The sequence below is a fragment of the Lutjanus erythropterus genome, chromosome 13, assembly GCF_056507025.1.
Source record: "Lutjanus erythropterus isolate fLutEry1 chromosome 13, fLutEry1.hap2, whole genome shotgun sequence".
In the NCBI taxonomy this organism is placed as follows: Eukaryota; Metazoa; Chordata; class Actinopteri; order Lutjaniformes; family Lutjanidae; genus Lutjanus; species Lutjanus erythropterus.
The window spans coordinates 26,073,389-26,094,178 of record NC_139329.1 but is presented as its reverse complement, the minus strand read 5'-3'; the positions used below and the strand labels follow the sequence as shown (position 1 = coordinate 26,094,178).

General features: G+C 40.3%; 1 protein-coding gene across 3 annotated transcripts in view; it reads left to right on the top strand.

Moving 5' to 3' along the window:
• scaper (S-phase cyclin A-associated protein in the ER) overlaps positions 1-20,790 on the top strand; it is an 84,116-nt gene that overhangs the window by 51,965 nt on the left and 11,361 nt on the right. For all 3 annotated transcript variants that reach the window (XM_084734193.1, XM_084734191.1, XM_084734192.1), the window contains 4 exons: positions 8,506-8,629; positions 12,376-12,605; positions 14,745-14,900; positions 18,506-18,740. In XM_084734193.1, coding sequence (XP_084590319.1) covers positions 8,506-8,629; positions 12,376-12,605; positions 14,745-14,900; positions 18,506-18,740 — 745 coding nt within the window. The remainder of the gene's footprint in view (positions 1-8,505; positions 8,630-12,375; positions 12,606-14,744; positions 14,901-18,505; positions 18,741-20,790) is intronic.

Here is a 20,790-nt window from a genome sequence, read left to right as displayed (position 1 = left end):
AAAAAGCCACCAGGCACCCTTTTAGGGAGGGTGGCCTTGTGGGTAATGTGAACCCTAACATGTGGCGTAGACAAGAGGGTTTGTTGTAGGAAGCGAGTCTGTTCCAATCCCAGCACCCTGATGCAGTCACAGAAGAGTGCATGCTGTAAAGGGTAGCTAAACGTACTACAGGGAGATTTAACTGGTTATGAAACTGTCTCAATTTATTGCTTATGCCTCTAGATGACCCACATAATCAAAAGAGGCCATCAGTGAGAACATTTCTGTGAAGTTATTCTTAATGCCTATGACCAGATCAGAACGCAAAAAAAAAAAAAAATTTAAAGAATTGCTGATCCTGGTTTTGATTTTCGTTACTGAAATTGAAACCTCATTTCAGTCGATTTTCAATTTAGAATTTAAATGGTGACACCCCTACTTATGAATAGTAAATAATACAAAAGAAACAGAAAAGGATTAAGTTATTTATGACTGGGAGTACACCTCAATCACTGGGAAAAATGAAAACAGTTTTACTCTTCAATTATGCCCACACAGTAAGCCTCCAGTATATTTATGCACAGCCAGAGCAGTAAAGGAAGAGAATTAATATTAACAGATTTCATTGTATATCTGATTGTATTTACAAATTGTAAGCGAGGCACTTCTGAGTGATCCATACTGTTTAATGTCACAGTCTCCTCTGTGCTGTACGTTCACTTCGCCTCGAGCAGCTGTTACAGTCCTTCTTTCCAACGACTTCTCTCTGACTTTAGCCTTTCTCCGACCTTACTGACAATGCACTTCTTTATTTCCTTTTTGCGATTGTTTTTGCAATTGCATGAAGTAAGTGAGCTAATCTCAGCTCACCTACTTCATCACTGTTTATAATTGCTTCATCTCAATAAATATCCTCAAAATGCATTAATGAATAACAGTGCTGCCCGTCTAGAAATGGAAAGCGTTTCCATTTCCGTAATCAATTTGTGTTCATTCTTTTCTCTGGAAACACAAAAAGCACGTGTGTCCCATCTATCATTTAGAGTGCAGTGTATTTTTGAGTTGTGGGTCTGGCGTTTGCATGGCCTGCCAGTAGATAACCTCAGAGAGGCTGCCGTACTCACTAGTGGGACTCTGTAATGGACTCGAATGGCCTTGCACACCCATTCATTAGCATTTACTGGTCTCTGAATCTCTGCTAATGGACAAATGCTTCTTATATTTATAAGGCTTTTAAAGGGCATCACATGTATATTGATTTTTTTGTACTCTCTCTTCCTCAATCATTGTAATCTGAGGGAATTTCAAGCAGACTTCTGAATCAGAAGAATGTTATTATCTGAAATGGAGAGACTGTCTTCTCGTACAAAGCGCTTGTTTGCTGAGTTTGTTTGCCGAGTTTGTTTGCACATCACATGCGTGACGGTGTGTTAGCTTAAGTACACACAATACCTCCTCGGCTTTTAAGACATCTCCCTAACATGCTGTGGTAAAGAAGAGTGAGGTGAAGATTAGATCCTTGTGTTTCTGTCCTCTGCGCAGGAGTCCAATCAAACTCTGGAGTAAGTTATGAATAATTAGAAAAGACTGGTCATGTTTTTTATATTTAAACCTTTCCCACATGGTTAATCAGGTTTCTCTGCAGAGTTTTACACACACCAGAGATTAATAGCAGTCACACAGACACTATGGTATGTCCGAGGTCCAGTAGTTTATTTTAGCAGCCTTTTTTAGAATCAAGTTCTGTTCACCGACTTGCCTGTCAGTTAGTCCCGTGCTGCTGGACCCTTTAGAGCTTTTCCAGCTGAGAGCTGAGAAGTGAACCGGAGATAAGCCCGTGACGAATACATCAATCCAGCCCCGTGGAGACATCTGTCTTTATCACAAAGAATGTAACAATATAAAAAACAGACAATACGGTATTTATCGTGATTAGGATTGCCACTAACAATCATTTTCATTTCTAATTAATCTGCTGATCAATTCCTTGAACAATTACTTATTTAGCCCATAAAATGTTAATCAGTGTCTCCCTAAGGAAAATATTCACATTTAAGAAGCTGAAATCAGAGAATTTGATTAATCATTGCAGCTCTAATCGCGATGTTACTAAACAAACAAAAAAGGAGACTTCAAAAAATGTCCTTTATTAAATCGTAAATCTGATGTGCACAGGATTATTTTGTTCTCATAAAATTATTTTTTTCTTTTAATTTAAAGTGCCTCTGTTTCTGTCTTTAATGAAGTAGAATAACAGTTACCAGAAAATTGGCATGAATTGTCTTTGGCAATGAATTGAATTATGTTTCTGCAATTGCAAATCAAAACAATGCAGCAGTCAGTAGCTGTTGTTGCTGGTTTGTAAACCAAGTAAAGTGCAGGAGCGGTCACACTTTAACCTTGTGATGCAGCTCAGTCAGGTCAGTGTAGTCAGGAGCTGGTGACGAGATGCAACACAAGGACGCAGCCCGGCTGTCTACTTATCACTATCCGTCATCTGGATGGCTGTGTGGCCTAATGGGTTGCTGCTATACGGACGCTAGCCCCGGAGTGCGCTACATTATCTGTTTACAGTGATGCTGCCGTATTGATCACCTCCTCCTACCAGATAAGCAGAGTGATTTACAAAAAAAGGCAGCTGCAGAGATGCTCCTGCTGTATCTCTCCCCTGGGAGGCTGATTCCATATTGTTACCATTACATTAATGAGCTAATTCCTCTACGAGGCTCTGCTAATGTCCTGGTGTAACCCTGTGGTCACTGGAATGTCTCAATCAGGCTTTGTGCAGCTACTGTCATTAGCTTCAGCTTGAGAGATGATATCTCACTAATAACATCCCACATTTTAGCATGTAGCTTGTTGTGAACAAAATTCATTTTATTTAACATAAATTTTCTGAATTAATTTGATTTGCATTAAATTATGTATATGTTATATTATTATTTTCCATTATTCATTATTTTTAATATGCTTAAATCACTTAATGCTGTTGTTCATATTTATATCTGCCTCTTAATATTCTTAAGTAGGGGTGCAACTAACAATTTATCTGCCAATTACTCTCTCAATTAATTGTTTGATCTATAAAATGTCAGAAAATAGTGAAACATGTCCATCTCAAGTTCACAGAGCTTAAGGTGATTTGATTTATTTGGATCTCCTTTAGCTCTCTAGCTAGTCCACATTAAAGATGAAGTCTGATATTATCCAATTAACAGAAACTTAAAAAATAAAATATTCAAGTTACTATCATTAAAGTGTATGAAAATGTGTAAATATTTCAATTTCAGTTTCTGCTTTTGCTTAAAAAATTACTTCAAATAATTTTTCTTTTAATTTCTTGCAGATTTATTTTCTGTCAATCCACTAATGAATTAATCAGCTCTATTGTTAGGATGACTTTAAAGGGACAATTCACTCACAGATTTTTCCTCTTGCTTTATTCATTCAAATTGTTTTAGTGTGAGTTGCAGAGTTTTGCAGCTATCAGCTGTAGAGATGTCTGCCTTTTCTCGAATAGAGGGGAGCTAAATAGCACTCAGCTTGTGGTGTTCAAAGCGTCAAAAAATAGATTTGAAAAACTCCAGAAATCATGACCTGGTTATTGAAGATAATCCACAGCCCCTGCTGTGAGCAGTTTAGGAGCTTTTTTCTTTATACCTCAGAAATAAACAGCTGAAACTCAGCAGCTAACATAAAAACTATAGATGGATAAGTAGCACTGCAAGTAAGGGGTAAGATTATTGAATTTAGAGTGAGATGTCCCTTTAGATTAAAATTATACAAATAAATTGTTGCCATATATATGTAGTGTTGTACGGTGTGAGGTAATCCTTATACTTATAATATATACCAGCATCTGCACCAGTAGCATAAATAATCACTGTTATGAAGCTGCGTTGTTTTGTCCCAAACTGTGTAACTAGTACAGACCAAATACATAAAGGGACCAACTCTTGTTTGTGTTTCCACAGATAGTGTGGATGGAAGAATCTTTTTTTGTTCTGTTACAACTGTGCCAACTAAATCCAGTGTCAAAGATGACAAGAATCTTTTTCGGCTTGTCTTTCTGTGTTTCTTTTGGGGTCACTGAAGAGAGGAGAGGGAGAGTGTACATGCTCCGTCTGCTTGTACATAACTTGTGTTTTTAAAAACCAAACAATAAAAATAACAGTCGCTCGTCTGTGATCATTTGGGCAGCAAAAATCTAATTCACAAGTGTACATTCTGATGTTTTAGTCATACTGTATTTCCACTGATTTTAAAAAGAAAAGCAGAGCTATGATGTTAAGTCAAACAGGTGATCTCCAGAGAAGGTTTGGACATTGCGTGTTAACCCAATTTGTATTTCCACCTCTGTCTCACATGACCTGGTGTATCCTGTGAAATCAGACCTGCTACCTGTGGTTTTATTTCAGGATGTTTTCCACCATTTGTGTGTGTGTGTGTGTGTGTCGGTGTGTGTGTGTGCTTGCACTCAAGCTTCTGTGCATGATGGTGTGTGACGGCTCATCAGATTTCTCCCCCCTTCATACCTGGCCAGCGTGGCACGACAGACAGAGTAGATGTCTTGGAAGCACTCAGGGTATCGGAGAGATCAACAGCAGAATCAAATTAAATGTCATTTAGATAGCAGTGAATGAAGGGATTGTTTGACAGCACAAGGAAATGGGTTTGCTCCTCACCTTTTATTTTGGCTTAGGATTCTTTTTCTTCCCCTGAACACAAATTTACCCTGTTTAAGAGGCAGGGACTCAACCTGATCTGGAAGTTGGTCAGATTTCTGCAGCGTCGCTCCAGTCAGGCTTGACTGCGCACATAGGAAACACACTGAGAGGGCGAGAAATGTGAGACTCAGGTTGAGGAGCACAGATCTCAGGCTTGATAACTGAAGGTAGTGACAAAAAGCATAAAGAGCCTTTTACATGCTTGTTGTCCTGTTGTCAGCTGAGGGAGAGCTGGCTCTTCACTATAATAAATGGACTTGGTTGAAAGATATACAATCCATAACCATATATCTCCCTGCTAGAGAAACTGTGTTTATGGGTTTTACTTCTGATTTATGCTGCAGAGTCAGTGAAGTCTGGATGCTTTTTGAGTCATACTATGAACAAATCCTGACCTTAAGTGACAGTTTCTTCTTCTGTGTCTCTTTTCTTCTTCTTTGTCCCTCAGCCTTTATCTCAAAGTAAGTGACATTTAAGTATTAGGATTTTAAATTCAGGGGTCAGTTGCAGTCCTAAACTCCCCTAAGCCCCTCCACCTTATTGTACAGAGGCCTGTTGACCACCCAGGCAGAGCTCCACAAGGCTGCAGGGGTGAGACAGGATCAGGTATGCTCCATCCCCTCACCTCTTAGCCTCATTTCTCTATAGTTTTGAATAGATTTACAGATAAAATGCCTCTGTGGGGTTAAACTGTTTTTTGTAAGCGTACTGGTTATATCGCTCATTGTTTGTGTCTCACTTTCTCAATTTCATGTTTTTATCAGCATTATTTTGATCCACCAGTTAAAACTAGTGACTACAGCGGGGTTTGACAGGAGCTGGAAATCTCTGATAAGATGCAAATTTAAATGAAATGTTTTCAAGGTTTCAATTAGGGTTGCAAATTCTGTGCATTTCCCTTTACCTATTCTTGAAAACACTAACAATCACTCATTATCATTCATAATTAATATGCATATTTTTTGACAGTTTTTTCTAATTTCCTCTACCCCTTTCTTCTTATTATAAGCCCAAGTTTCAGTTTTCAAATGGCACCATCAGACAAAACAATGTCAAATCAGGCACAATTACTGCCATTTGTAGACTAATTTGATTAATTGCATTTTTAATACTTTTAATACTTGAAACTGCTTGAAATTGGAATTACATTACTTTCACGATAGCAAAGTAAACGTGCAATTGTTTTTTGACTACATTTTCAAACCAGAGTTGCTTTAGGAGTGATAGTGAACTGGATGGGAGGTGAGAGATAATGTCTGTGGTGAAGCACAATCTCTCAATGTAATGGGAACCCTATAGTGGTGTAGGTGGAGGAATGTTGCCTGCTCAGTTAAACTGGCACACATCAGTCCCCACAAAGTTTTTGTGCAACATGAGACGGGGTGGCGTGGCACTTTACCAAATTGTTCCTTAAAATCATTCACTGGAGCTGTCATTGAGGGGTATTGAGATAGTGAGATTCCCAGAGAGGGCGGACTATCAGGTGTCGAGCTCATCAAGCTCAATTAGGTGGGAGGAAACCAAAGACAGATCACTGTGATGGTTCATTGTACAAGCTGGTGTAAGGGCATAACTCAAACATGCCTCTGACAGCCTCCTCATTTGTTCAGAGATGACCAAAGACAAGCCTGATTAGCTGTGTTACAAAGCAATTGCATGCTCATTACATGAGCAGTTGAGTGAGTTGACTGTGAGGGCCAGAGGGCCCGATCTGTCGCGTTGACAGTGAAGTGAAGTGATTTAATTAGAACATCTTAGTTAAGTTGGGGAGAGGAAAGACACCCATGCCTTGAATTAAAGTTTTTATAATGCTATTTTCAAAATATTTGTTCTTTACTGTTCATAAAATCCAACTTTGTTCTTTTAAAGCTCCAGCCTATTTACATTACTATGATGTGTTCATTCCAGTTAAAACCATTGTTTGGGATGTATTGATCCTACTTAGAAATGGGTTATTTCGGTCAGTACCTTAAAGGCATCAAGTAAATCCCCAGCCTTAATGGGGAGAGAGGGGAACAACATGTAGCAGAGGTCCCGAAACTGGAATCAGATCCATTTTGTTGTGACCAGATGGTTTGCATCTTAACCACTAGACTGCCAGGGTTCTCTGACAAGGTGCCTCTTTTGGTAATTTACCTGTTCTGTTAAACAACCCAAAGAGTGGTCTCATGAACACCAGGATGAGTCAGAAGTTCAATATTGCATTGCCGTTTGGGAGGAAAAGAGCACCATGTCTCAGTCATCATAGGTATGACCCGAATGTGCCATTGACCAAGAACTTCATCTGGCTGTTTTGAAACCTCCTCTTTGACAGTAATCGAGTCAGTCCTGCCTAGTCATTTTATCTCTGATAGGTCATACGATATCCCTGCCAATGTGCACTACTTTACTCAACAGGGACATGATCTTAAATGCCAGGATAGTGACTTAAGGCACTTAAAGTAACTCCTGTCCTTTGCAGGAATGTACGTGGCAGGTACCACAGCTTGAATTTCATAAGCTGTGCGAAGCATGTAATTTTGCATCAGTAATTGAGAAAAAGTCGTTGAGTTGATCGTTTTGGTATTTGCACAGAAGCTGATCTTTGTCCCGCGTTCGCTAGAGAATCAGAGTCCTGATGCAGCATGGCTGCACACAGCATAGTTTGGTTGGGATCTCATGTTACCTCACCTCTTGCTCCACACAGACTGCACTTAACCATTTTGGCTTAACTTTTTCCTCCATCCTTACGCTTTAATAAAATTACTTTCAATATAGCTGCCATATAGGACATTAACAATTTGCTCTGCTGTGTTATTGTTTTCAGGTGGACGGAAGTGAGCTTTGATGTCAGTGTTGGACACCATCCGATCACTCACAATATAGTGCTTCTCACATTAACACCACATTCCACGTCTGACAGCTTTACTCTGCAATGTCAATAATGATGCGGCGAAACGACTGATCTGCCCACAAGCAAATGCAGAGCACAGAATAGAGGAAGTTATTGACAGACTTGGGTCTGCCTCAGCCTAATCTATTTTTCTTGACTATGCCAGCGTGGTTTGACCGAAAACGCACAGCAGATGTGAAGGTTTCGGTAGATATCAAAATGTTTACCAGTTGAAATAAACATGGCCTACTTTAGGCACTGGAGAGGCAGATTCCATTCTTCCAGTGAGCAGATAGGACACGCCATTCCGCCAATGGCTAAAATATACAGTTGTCAGAAAATATTAACTGATGAAACAGGGGCGAGGGGGAGTAGCAGTCACAGCAGAGCGATTGGTCAGTTATCTGAAGCATTAATCTTCTCTCGAGCTTGTTTTAGAGCAGACATAATACAGAGGCACGCTGACTGGCTCGGCACTGGCCTCTGCCTGGGGCTGCCTGGCGGCCGTGAGGAGCTGCTGAGAGGAATAGTTTTATCTCTCCAGCGGAAATGCTGCACCATCTCAGCCAAGATGGGACTGAGATTGCGCTCAGCTCCTCTGAAGGTGGCTGCAGAAAGGGGAGTCTCCGCATAAGTAGCTGATATGAGTGTTTTATTCCTCAAATCAGTTTCCTTGCTCGTGCTGTCAGTGAGATATGCTTTTGACTTGTGAAGACAAACTGCACCCTTAAGGAACCACAAATACAGAAGAGTGTGTTTGGTTTCCTGATGACTGCAGATAGTCTTGTCAGTGCCCAGGGCTACACATCTACATCCCACTAGTGGTGTTTCTTTAACGAATTGCAAGGGGAGTAGCAGCCTGCCTTGAGGTGTGTTTTTTTTCTTTAAAACCTGTGATTAATAGCATTTGTCATCTTTCTGTGTTAGATCCCTTTGTGCTGCTATAAATACCTACTACCTGGCATGTTCCTGCTGCCCCCTCAACTGCTCCTACGTGCTGTTCAGCAACAAGATTGCACTTCTCATGGACCTGCTGCTGCATCAGCTTACAGTAAGTTTTTGCATTATAACACATGCCCATGACTTAAATATGCCATCACAAACAAAATGTTTAAAAAATTATTCAGTGAAAGCGATCTGAATTTTAGGCCTAAAATTTCCTTAAAATAGTTTAAATACAATTTTGACAGGTTTTAAAAGTTGATTGATAATGAAGTTAACGTAACTTTTATAAAGTTGCATTAACTTGTGTTTTGGGGAAATATGACCACCCTGTAACAACTGCAAAAAACTGCAAACTGAACAACCCAGTACTGTGTTACAGTTGTGGTGTGTGAGCTAATGAGGGATCTCCTCGCATTAAAGAAATAGCTTCTTAGAAGTAATAAGTTAAAATTGTTTCTGTTAATGGCACTTTGATCTAATATCGATAAGTGCAGGTTCAGTGAGATCTGGCTGGAGAACAGCGTGTTTAGTTCTTGGTTCAGGCTTTTTGAAAGAATGAAAAATAGAAATTTGAAGCCTGCTGCACCTTACGCAAGAAAACAAACTAGGAACTGGTTTTAAGGTACTAGAGTCACATGGAAAGTCAGAAAAATATAAAGCTGCCAAAAGGCCACCAGGAAACACTGCCATCACCCAATATTGTTCTGTATTCACACTGGGAGTATCACAAAGGTTCAGCCTTAGTGTGACCAACTTAATGCTGGAAACTAAATGTCAGTCATGTGAATTCATATCCTTTGTACTGTACTTTTTTGCCAGTATGGACATGAAATAGGTCTTAAAATGCTTATAATAGTCTTAAAGGGTATCAAAGGAAAAGTCTGTATTATATTGAGTATAATAAATCATAAAATGACCATGATATGTCATGTCATCCTTTGAAATGTCATTATTGGTCCGTACCTTGTGTTATTGTTTCCGTTTCACATGAATTACAGTTCAGATTAATGCTGAATGTGTTGTAGAATGAATAGGCGTCTGTTTATGAGTTGTAAGAAATCATTAATAATCTTTTATAATGAGTGTATGTTTATATTGATTAAACTGAGGGATATATTAACAGAGTCTTGCAGGCATTAAGGCAGACAGTCACTGAACTCCAACTCCAGAGTGTTTCATTTCGTAGCACTGGGCTTTTGTTTTCAGAATAACAGGCTTAGTTTTACATCGACAAATTAACAGCTATGAACACTTGACCAACTTACGTTGTAGGACTCGTTGTCACTTGTTATTGTCAGCTGACAATGTTGCACTTGTCTTGCACTCCTGCAGTGTTCCTGCAGCCTGACTGAGCTTCCTCAAGTCTGGGGAGGACAGGTGGAGGGAAACGGCTTGCTTCAACCATACATTTTTTATTAAATAGGATTTCAGCCCAATTAATACACTTTCTATGGCTCCAACTCACTATTTGGACTGCGGTGTTCATTTTTGGATGCACAATTGGTACATATTGCTCCTTTTGAAAAGTCTTAAATTTAACTTGTTGAGACCTGCAGAAATCCTCAAATGACACAGTGAGATTTAATATTTGTGTGATATGTTTGTGCCAGTAGCATTATTTCAGTTTGTATAAACTACAGCAAATGTAAAAAAAGATGCTGAATATGTTTGGATACAGATTCAAACAAACAGTAATTCTGCTGCAGCCACACATAAATCTAGTGTTTTTATTGAACCTTTTTTGTTTTCTTTACACATATCTTTTGATACACAGTGCTTTGACCACTGAGAAAACCCTGGCTTTTCGCTGGTGTCAGTTCCTGCCACAGTGTTAATGAAAGACAGAACAAGACACAAGCCAGCGAGTAACAAGCCGTTGCCCAACCTCTCCACAGATGCCTCCCGACTGAGGGAATGTGAGAGCACAGTCACTCAGGCAGGCAGGCAGGCTGCATTGCGGCGACATGTCAGCCCATATCCTTCAGCACTCTGTACGAAGGACTGTAAACATCAGCTCACTCCAAACATCTAACGGTGGCGGCTCACTGGGGCCGCTGCACTCACAACACAGACGGGACAAGGCGCAGGCACAGGGTTGTGGTACGTGCACAAACTCTACTGGGGCTTCCTTTTTACCAGTGCCGAGTTCCAATCCAAAGCAGTCATATTTCCTTAGGGCACACAGGGAGAGGTTAGCCTGTATGCTTCAGTTTATATAAAACATATCCCAGCAGCTGCTCTGCTGACTGACATATCCAGCAGCACTGCAGGACAGGAGACAAACTAACTGTTCTCCATGTGTTCAATGCAGATTAAGAATTGGGCTCAAAAATTATTCATGCTCCAACACACCCTGCTTTGATAAGTTGGGATTTAATTAAAAAATTCAGACTGCAAAGTTAAAAAAAAACAGATTTAGTATTTGTTGTGTTTGACTATTTAACTGAGTGTGTATTCATGTGCGTGTCTATGTTGTGGTATGCGTGTGTATGAGCAATAGAGTAAAGCAGTGTGGGGGTTGCGCTGCCATATGAGCATGTCCCCTTTTAATTAGATTTGTGGAGAATGTCGGTGGATTTACCTATGCTGTCAGCATTCACCCCAACCATTAGACCAAATGAGAAGGTTTTACCTTTGCAAGGTTCTCCACTAAACAGTACCGCTATATTTTAGATGTGGGCCTGTGCCTGTGTGTTTCATGAACTTTCTCTGGAAATTCAAATGAGAAAGAATCTGACTACACTGTCTAATTTCGTTCCTCATCATTTTTACTTTGGCATGCATCTCATTTATAGTACTTCTTGATGTTACTTTACTTTACACCAGCCTTTTTGGCATTTGTGTGGCTGAGGAAATGCCTTTACCAGCTATTATCTGCCTTTTATTGTAGCTATTTATCTGAGTTTAATCTGCTAATTTATGGCCTAAAGCAGGTGAATAATAAATTCACTAAACTTTCATGTACTAACAGTGTGGGAAAAGCCTTTTACTACACAAAGAAGGACATTTAGTATCTGCATTAATTGAATAGCCATTAATGCGCCTGCTGAAGGTTAAATTGGCCTGACTTTTGTTTATCTTTCTACACTCTGTTGATATTGTGTCTAATGTTATTTGATGCAGTCTGGTTTCTGAGGCCACATTCAGACAGAATCTGATGCCAAAAAAAATGCAGCGGTGTGCGGCAGGAAAGTTTAAAAGAGTCAACTTTTGGAGAAGCGCAAGTCAGTATTAAGCTGCAGTGGCCAAACACGTAAGCTATTGATCACATTGCTCCACATTTAGCCTGAGATATCTCTAAAACTGGAGTCTATTCAGGCGGACATCATGGACCCAATGATAATAATCTCCCAGTTGTGTCCTCGCTTGGTTTATTTCATGTACCTAAATTTGATGTCTGGGGCTGACTTGCAATTTATGCTGCAAAATGACAACATGGAGAAGTCTGCATGGTGTCAGTGTTTTTGAGAAAGGTACAGAGAGTGGTTATAAGGCTAATAAACTGGTCTTGTTGGTAGAAGTCATCTGAAGTTAAAGTTACATGTGGCAATATTTTCCTAATTCCATATCTAGTCGTATTTAATTAATCAGCCAACAGAATAGCTATTCGGAGGCGTAAAATATATAATTGGCTGGTCATTTCTTCTTTTAATAAATTCATTTATGTTTATATTTTTATTTTCCATCAGTTTAAAAAAAAGGTTGCAACTTCTATGTTTCAGATAACTTATAACTTATTCTCAAAACTGGTATGGAAGATTATACCTTTGTACCTGCTATTAAGAAATAATTTGATACCACCCAAACCTGCTAACTTCTGTAAATTTCTTTTTTCTTCTTCATCCTTTGCAGCTGTATGTCCCAGATGAGGACAAATCTATTTTTGGGCGCAGTGTGAACAAACAAGTCTTTGAAGGTTTGACGACAGGCCTGCTGCAGACCATTGCTGCCATCCTTGGGTCCTTGTGGCCGCATACCTCTGAGTCTGGACAAGGCGAAAAGACGTGGATTTCCTCCCCAGATGCCAAGGTCAAGAGCTCTGCCACAGACTCCTTCAACACTCGCACTCAAGACTTAATCAGGTATTTTCCCTCTGACGCTCTGCACTCCTCGCACTGCTTCTCCTCCTGCTACATGGCACCCCTTTTTCTCATCTCATGACCTTTTTACCTCCTTTAGTACATCCCTCCTCCACTCCTCTTCACTGGGTTGAGAGTTGGTCAACCTCTGATTTCCTCAACAGTGTGCCTTATGTAAAGAATAGGCTGACAAAATGTCAGATCTCTTGGAAATGCTCCAACTGGTGTCTTGTTAGAATGGGAGTGGTGTGAGAATGAGGGTGTATTCTGGCATCCTTCCAGCTTGTACTTTTTCCACACATTCAGTGCCGTGTTTCAAAAATCGGTTTCTTGGAGGGGGGGGGGGGGGGGGGGCACGAAGTAGCATAAACAAAGAGCACTTCCAAAGCTTTGAAAGGACTCCTTGAAGCTAGCGTTGGAGTTGGTCTGGGCTGTAGGAGTCAGGGCTGCATTGGAGAAATGTGGGCTGTGAGGAAAGGCAGGCCCGGCCTGATGAAGCCGTGTGGAAGAGTGCAGTCTTTCCAACATCCCTCCCACAAGCCATGATTCATCTGGACGAAGCAGCTGCGCAGGCCCACCACTCTCATCCGCTGACCCAGTCGTAACCCTGGAGACAGGGGAGGGCCTGAGAAAAATGGTGTCGTCAGACTGGTAATCCCAAGTACGAGCACAAGATTTACCTCAACTGCCTTGTATAATGTATATGCTCATGGACAAAAGATCAAAACAGTTTTAGGTTTTGCAACTCTCTCCCATCATGCAAACACATACTATACAGACTATATATCACACAGAGAGGAGATGGCCATTTCCTTTCCTCTCACTACCAACTTCTCAGTTTGGCTTTCAGCGCTTTTAGTCTCTTATCATTGTCATAAATGTTTTCAATCCATACTTGTGAGAGGAGACGCATCAAGTGGCAAGTTCGACCACCAAGCCGGTTGTCAAACACAGAGCAGGCACTGAACAAAGCAGTCAGTGTGAGGAAAGATCCTTTCAACCCAAGTAAAGCTGTGGAGGAGGATCAAGTCAAAACAATGGGACTTGGTTCAAGTGTCAGATGACCTGCAGTGGAGACTGAAAACAGTCATAATCACCTGTTTTGAGAAGACCTCAATGAGTGACAGTTTGAACAAAAAAGGGTATGTGAAAGATGCGAAGAGTCAAGATGGTGATACGACAAGGAACCGTGGCTTCACAGTGACCACATCAGCTACTACATGGCGTTGATTGGCAGCTGTAGTGCTCTATAGATTTCCTTAAGATGACGGAGCCTGAGCTGGGGCCCAAAGGTCCAGGCATACTGGAGCTGCGAGAAGACGGCCCCAGGTCAGCAGACTGTCAAGGGCCCAGAGCTGGGCTGGCACAACAGCCCTCTAATGACACTATTAGCAGTGATTTGTGGCTGAAAGAGTACAGGGAACATGATCATGAGACCTGTCATTGGCAAAGACAAATTGGAGATATCACAGTAATAGCAGGGGGTGGAGGGCTTAGGTGAGGTATCTGCTTTCAGCTGCAGTGCTGTGGAAGTATGCACAGTAAAGGTCTTTGTTTGCCTGTGTGAGATGAGCTTTTTACAAAGGAAGTCTCCTAGAGTAAATTTGTTTTTAGTAGGGGTGTCACATTTCTTCAAATCTACGATTTGATTTTACTTGCAGTTTTAAGGTCACAATTCGATTAAATTTTTCAATTTTAACCTTTTTGTTTTTTGTTTTGTTTTTGCACTGATGACTGGGCAGTAGTTAGACTATCATGGCTTGATTTGTAATTTATATGTCATTTGTATTTTCAAATTCTTCTTTAAAAAGAATCTAGACTTTGAGGGTTTGACATGTAGACTTTAATGTCTACATTGTATGAAATGTGATATAACAGCCAGTAAAGTACACTGTGACATCTTTGAGGTTTTGTGTTTTTTCTTTGGTCATGCATTGGACACAGCAAGTAGGCAAGGTTAAAAAAATATTGGGAATTGGAAAGTCTGCTTTTGATTTCACTTATTGAAATTGGAAGGTCATTTTGATTGATTTTCAATTTAATATTGAAATTGTGACAGCCCGAACATTTAGGAAATATGCTATTAATCACAGCATGCACTGTAATCACAGCAATTTTTTTTTTCTTGTGTGTTCCTTCCAGCTATGTAGTAAACATGGGTTTGATCGACAAGCTGTACGGATGCTTCTTGTCAGTACAAGGTCCTGTAGACGAGCACCCCAAGATGTCTTCTTTCCTCCAGCAAGCCTCAGCTCTGCTGCACAGCATGTGCAAGCTGTGTTTTGTCGTGACCGGACGGTGAGTACGTCTCTAACTCTGTTACACACCTTAAACGGATAGATCAGATACCGGCATGTAAGCTAAGCAATTTGCTGCTGTGGACAGGGTTAACAACAAAAAGCATTTTAGCCACAAAAATGGTCCACCTTAAATAGTGCAGGCAGTCCTGCTGCTTCTCCAAGCTGGTGCTGTGCCGACCGGAATCTACTGCAGGTAATACATTGACTATGAATAAGTACCTCATACAACCCAACTTCAAAAAATCTGAATTATCCCTTTAAACATCTCTGTGATCTCTTGATCTTCTTCTGACAAACACATGCACACACACACACCTCTCTCTGTGCATCTAATGACAGAGACTGAGTCACTGTCAGTTCTTAAATGTCAGAAGGATCCATAAAGACGGGGCTCACGGTTACTCAAACAAAGACTGTGGCTCCTCTGCAATCAGCCAGCAGGTCGTTTCCTCCAGCCAGCTCGCTAGCTAAGCTATCGTTACTGCAGATAGAGATAGGCATCTACTTGACCCAGCGCTCTGTCACTCACCATAAACCTTAGCCTGCAGCATGGGGGGAGCCCACCCACGTGTGCTACAGTGACCTCCACTCAGAGAGGTTCAGTGGCGCCGCTGACAGAGGCTAAGCACACAGTCACACCAAGGGACATCAGGAGCACAATTCCTCACTTAAAAGGAAAAAGAAATGCTGACCATGATAGCAGGCTCAAAAAATACTTTGATGTAAGGAATTGCAGTAAAATCTGAACTTGAGTAAGTTTGACCAAGGCATCAATCTAGCCAAATTTCAGCCGATACTGATAACCGATAATTACCTGTTTCTGATGACTGTTACTGATAAGATAACCAATAATTTTCCAGTTTTGCATTTTAAAAAGAAGTTCATATAACCTGTAGTTTATGCACACCTGAGGGTAACGAAAGCTAAGATGTGGTGAGCAAAGATAGACTGACCAAACCAAATCTAAGTCGCATCACAATAACAACAAAAACTAAGCTCAATGCTGACTTTGCAAGTGTTCATTTATTTTTTTCTAGTGAAGTACCTTCAGAACCTCACAAATATACTTTAGCTTTTATAAAGAATTTTGCTGAAGAATTCTAACAAAATACATTGACATAATCTGTCAAATCAGATTTTATTATAGTTAATATGTGTCAGCTTTAATTTCATGCTCGGAATAATAAATAACAATATAACAGTCCCATTATCAGCCGATAATTCATTGGTCCCAATACTTTATAGTGCATCCATACCTAGGGTTGGGCAATATGTTAACATTTTCCCAGGAACTAACTATGCTACCTATATTCCTTATTAAAAAGATAAATGCAACTGAACACCTTCTCTCCTTTACCAAATTCAAACAAGCTTTAACTGCCTTGTTAACTCTGAGAAAACTCTGGTAAACCATCTTGGTTAGTCTTTGCACTATTATGACACTTACTCAGGTTTGGTCAAAATATATCTGTAAATCCAAGTTCAGTTTGAAAATAGTCTGGCTCTGCAGACTGGTTTCTTCTCACTCGTCTGTACTGTGCCGCTGAATGAGAGCGTGTTGCTGAGCAGCGGCTGTCACTTGTGCAAACCATTAAATTAGCTAAATAAAATGACAAAAATGACCCAGAAGTAAACAATCTGCAATGGATTGCTGATATTTGATATATTCATCCCATCGCCCATCCTTAACCCCTACAAAAAAGTTTTGTTCAATGACGTCCCCACCTCTTGGCTGTGTTTGACTCCAAGATCTTGTCACTGTGTTTTAACCTTCGCCTCGTGTGTTGCTGTACCTTGCCAGCTGCAAGGTGCTGCAGTGACAATGACCAGCTGCTTCACACCAGCACAGCAGAACACAGCTACAGTGGGACTGTGTTTGTCACTAAATATCTGTGAGAAAACATAGCGTCAGACTTTACAGGTTTAATGAGACCAGTGTTATGATCAATACAGCAGCCAGTGAGCTCCATTCTGCCAAGATTCTCTGTGTGTCATATATAAGAATGCTCAGTGGGCTTGTAGAATATTTTGGCCATGCCAGTTGCTGTGTCAGGGGATTATAATGGCATTAGGAGGCTGTGTTCTTGCCTAGCAGCATATTTCACGCAGAGCCTGTTGGCTAACATCAAGTATCAGCATGCACTGTAGGTTCCATCCAGAGGTCACACACCCTCCATTCTACATGGCTGCAAATCACTGCTGCTGCTGCTGCTGCGGCAGTCTTAAATTGTCTGTCTGCACCAGCCGAGGGTTTTCACATTGCGACTGAAAAGACTTAATAACATTATAGCATTAATGTGTGGTGCAGTTGACCCTGCAGGCACTGATATGGTTAATTAATACTTTTTGTAAACTGTTCATTTGATTGTATTCCCCACCTAAATGTCTATGTTTTAAAGCTCCTAGCATGACAACTTTAAAAAAAACTGAAAACATGAAAATGTTTAAATCTCCTGCACTAATGCAAAATGGCTTGGTCAGATCTTTGACTTACTAAATGGAGCCTTTTCTCCACACTGTCAGGCTTGTGTTCAAAGAAACTTGGTGCCTCCTTTTTCCAACCAGCATTATCCCTGGCTTTGCTGCAAAATGTGATGTTCAATGAAAGGATGGTGTTAACCAACAGGGTGGCATCGTGTCAGAGCCAAACAAACATATCACCTTGAATCCTTTCAGATGGGCCTTGATTAAGTGTGCCAAAGCACTCAGCACCTTGTCAGGCAACTCAGTACAATCCGCCAACTTGTAGTCACTGCCATGAGCTTCACATCAGGGCATTACTATGTTTACTGTAGCTGGAGTGGGAGTGGAAGAGCTGATCTTAAATCTCAACAGTCCAACTCTTCAGCTGCAACCAAATTGACTGGCAATGAGGTAAAAAAAAAGAGAATGGAGGGTCCTTGCATGCAAGCATTAAAAAAAATGAGCAGAAGCACATTAAAGATGATCTTAACGTCAGCTGTGATCCAACGTGTCAATATGCAACACATTTTTAACTTGGTGCTTTTCCACTCGCTGCAGTCTGTTAAGTCAGGTTAATACAGCAGCACAAACAGGGCAGTTTCTATTATCTTAAGGGAGAGTCATTGCTAAGCCCTTGTCTGGTAAGTAAATCTCAAAGTCGCCGTGGTCTAGACTGTTACTTGTGTCCTCAGTCTTGGGGACAGTAATCTCATTTTGTTTTGTCTTTTGCATGACATCAGCAGCGGAAAGGAACAAAATAAAGATCCCAACACCACGTGGTGTTTTCTTGTATTTTATTTGCGTGTATTTGTTACTGAACACTAGCCTTTTTTAATGAATGCATATTTTACATATTTTCCCCCAAAATGTTTGAATTTTTGGACATGTCCAAAACATGTGGGAGTGATTGGTGTCCATGTGTTTACACTGTCTCCAGCATCTCCAGTGACTGGGATAGTTTACATATGAGGTGTGATGAAGACTGATCAAATTCAGCCAAAGTTCTTCGTTTGTGGACGAATGCTGTGTTCTCTACATTGAACTCCAATCCTTTTTTTTTTCCTCCCCATTGTGCTTTCTGAACACTTACCGTGTCTTTGTTTTTTTCTGACCACACTCTCCCCCTCTCCTCCTCTCCAGTGCTCCCAGTATATTTGACAATAAACGCCAGGACCCAACTGGATTGACGGCCCTGCTGCAGTCCACAGACCTGGTGGGAGTGGTGCACACTCTGTATTGTATCCTGCTGCACAGTTTTGCACCAGAGTCTGCTTCCCAGAGTCAGGAGCCCTACAGCCCCGGGGTCATCCAGGTGGCTTTGCAAGGCATCCGCTTCCTCAACAGTTTTGCCCTGCTTGACCTGTCCGCCTTCCAGGTATTCAGATTAGATTCAGAATATTTTCTGTTTTCACTTTTAACAAAAGATAACTACCAGATTTTGCTATTGCAGATAAATATTAGTTAGATTTTTCTTTACAGCTCTGCACGTGATGTTTGTTTAAGCATATTTTCTGTATGGTAGATCTTAAAATATCCAAAATACACATTTATTAATAAAAGACCTCAAAAAGTACTCAGCATAAAATAAATACAAATTTAAGACCACCTCTAACAGATTTTAAGAATACCGTGAGCATGGTCTAAAATTCACCCCAAGCACAAAATGCCTCTATATTTAACTATTGTGACACTGACAAAAGTTGAATTTGATTGCCTCTGTTATTCTGTTACAGTTTTTTAGGTTTGTTCCCAAACTTTGCTCCCTGATCGCCACCGCAGCTTCTGTCTTGATGGCGTGGAGAACTAACCACTTAGTCTGCAGAATTTAATACAGTACAGCTATATTTTCACATTATGTTTTATTGCAAAATTGGCTGTAAACTTAACATAAACATGGCATTAAAAAGTCTTACATTTAGCTTCCTCATACATGTGGACAACCTGTGCATGGGCTGTAGGAGAAATAACTAGTACCTTGGCATTACCTAACTGTAGTACAACAGTAGTAATGGCAATCACAAACAGCAGGATATCATAAAAATGCCTACAAATATTTAAATTATCCTCCCTGGATTTAATAAACATGGTCAGATTGATGCTGGGTCCTTTGTTAAAAGCCATTAGAAGAGGAGTTACTCTCCTCAGGACAAAGCTGACCTGTGGACATAAACATGGTTGCCCTTTGACCCCATGTCAGTTGCTGGGGCTGACTAGAGCCCGGTGGGTCAGCAGTTAGGACGGCGCAGCGAGTGATCAGCACTGTATGCAGGGCCGTACATTACCCACCCCAAGGAGGAGAGGGCGACAGCTTCACTGTGCATAGATGGAGAGGCACGCGAGCGAGCGAGAGCGCTGTTAATTATTTTAATGTCTCGTGGTAATTACTTTGAAGCAGCTTCCTCTCACTGACCCGCCACATTCAGGCAACTCGAAACAGCTGGAAATGAAAGCGTTTCACTGCCGGAGTTTTATGAACATTTTAAATAATGTTTCTTTTTCTGGCCGGGAGTTGTAATCACCTTGTGTTTCACATTACCTCACAGCAACGGCTAATATGAGCTGCGGTGGCTCATCAGAATTCAAGTCGTTAACTCACTCTGCTGCAGCATCAGCCCCCACTAATATGTTTAGAGAGGAATTTCAAAAGCCTTTAATGCAGTTTAAATGAATGGGTTTTGCAGTGGTTGCATTTTGGCAGAATCTGTAGCACCAAACAGGATTCAATATTACTTGTTTTTTTTGTTTGTTTGTTTGGTTTTTTTTTTGTTTGTTTTGTTTGTCTGTTTTTTTTTTTTCACTTGCCCAGTTGGGCAGGTGGGTCAGAAATATACTTGCCCAAAGTCAGATTTTATTTGGCTTTGTCCAAATTGTTTTGTTTAATGGCAGCCATCAAATAAAACAACTATTAAAGGTAATAGTTAGGTTTAGTTTAGGGCTGCAATGTTGAATAAAATGTTAGAAAATAATGAAAAATACGCATCCCAGTTTTTTAAGTCAAGGTGATGTCTTCAAATGGCTGTTTTGTCAGTCAGATATTCAGTTTAATATGATAACAAAAAAAGCAGCAAGCATCACCACATTTGAGAGGCTGAAAGCACATTTTCTGTGTCATTTTGCATGAAAAATATATTTTTTTCTCTTTTTAGGCAAAAGTGTCAAACGATTTTGACAGGTCTTAAAAATTTATTAAATTATGAATTAACATTTCTTTTATGAAAGTTTGTTATCTTCAGTGTTGCTTTTAAGTTTTTTTTTAGAAAACATTTTAATGATCATGCTGTAACATCTACGAAACAAAACCAACTTTTACCCAAAAACACCTCATGCATACTGTGCTAATACCTTTTTTTCCAGTATGGACATGATATGATTAAATTGCATTCATCATGGTCTTAAAAAGGCTCTTAAAAAGTCTTAAATTTAAC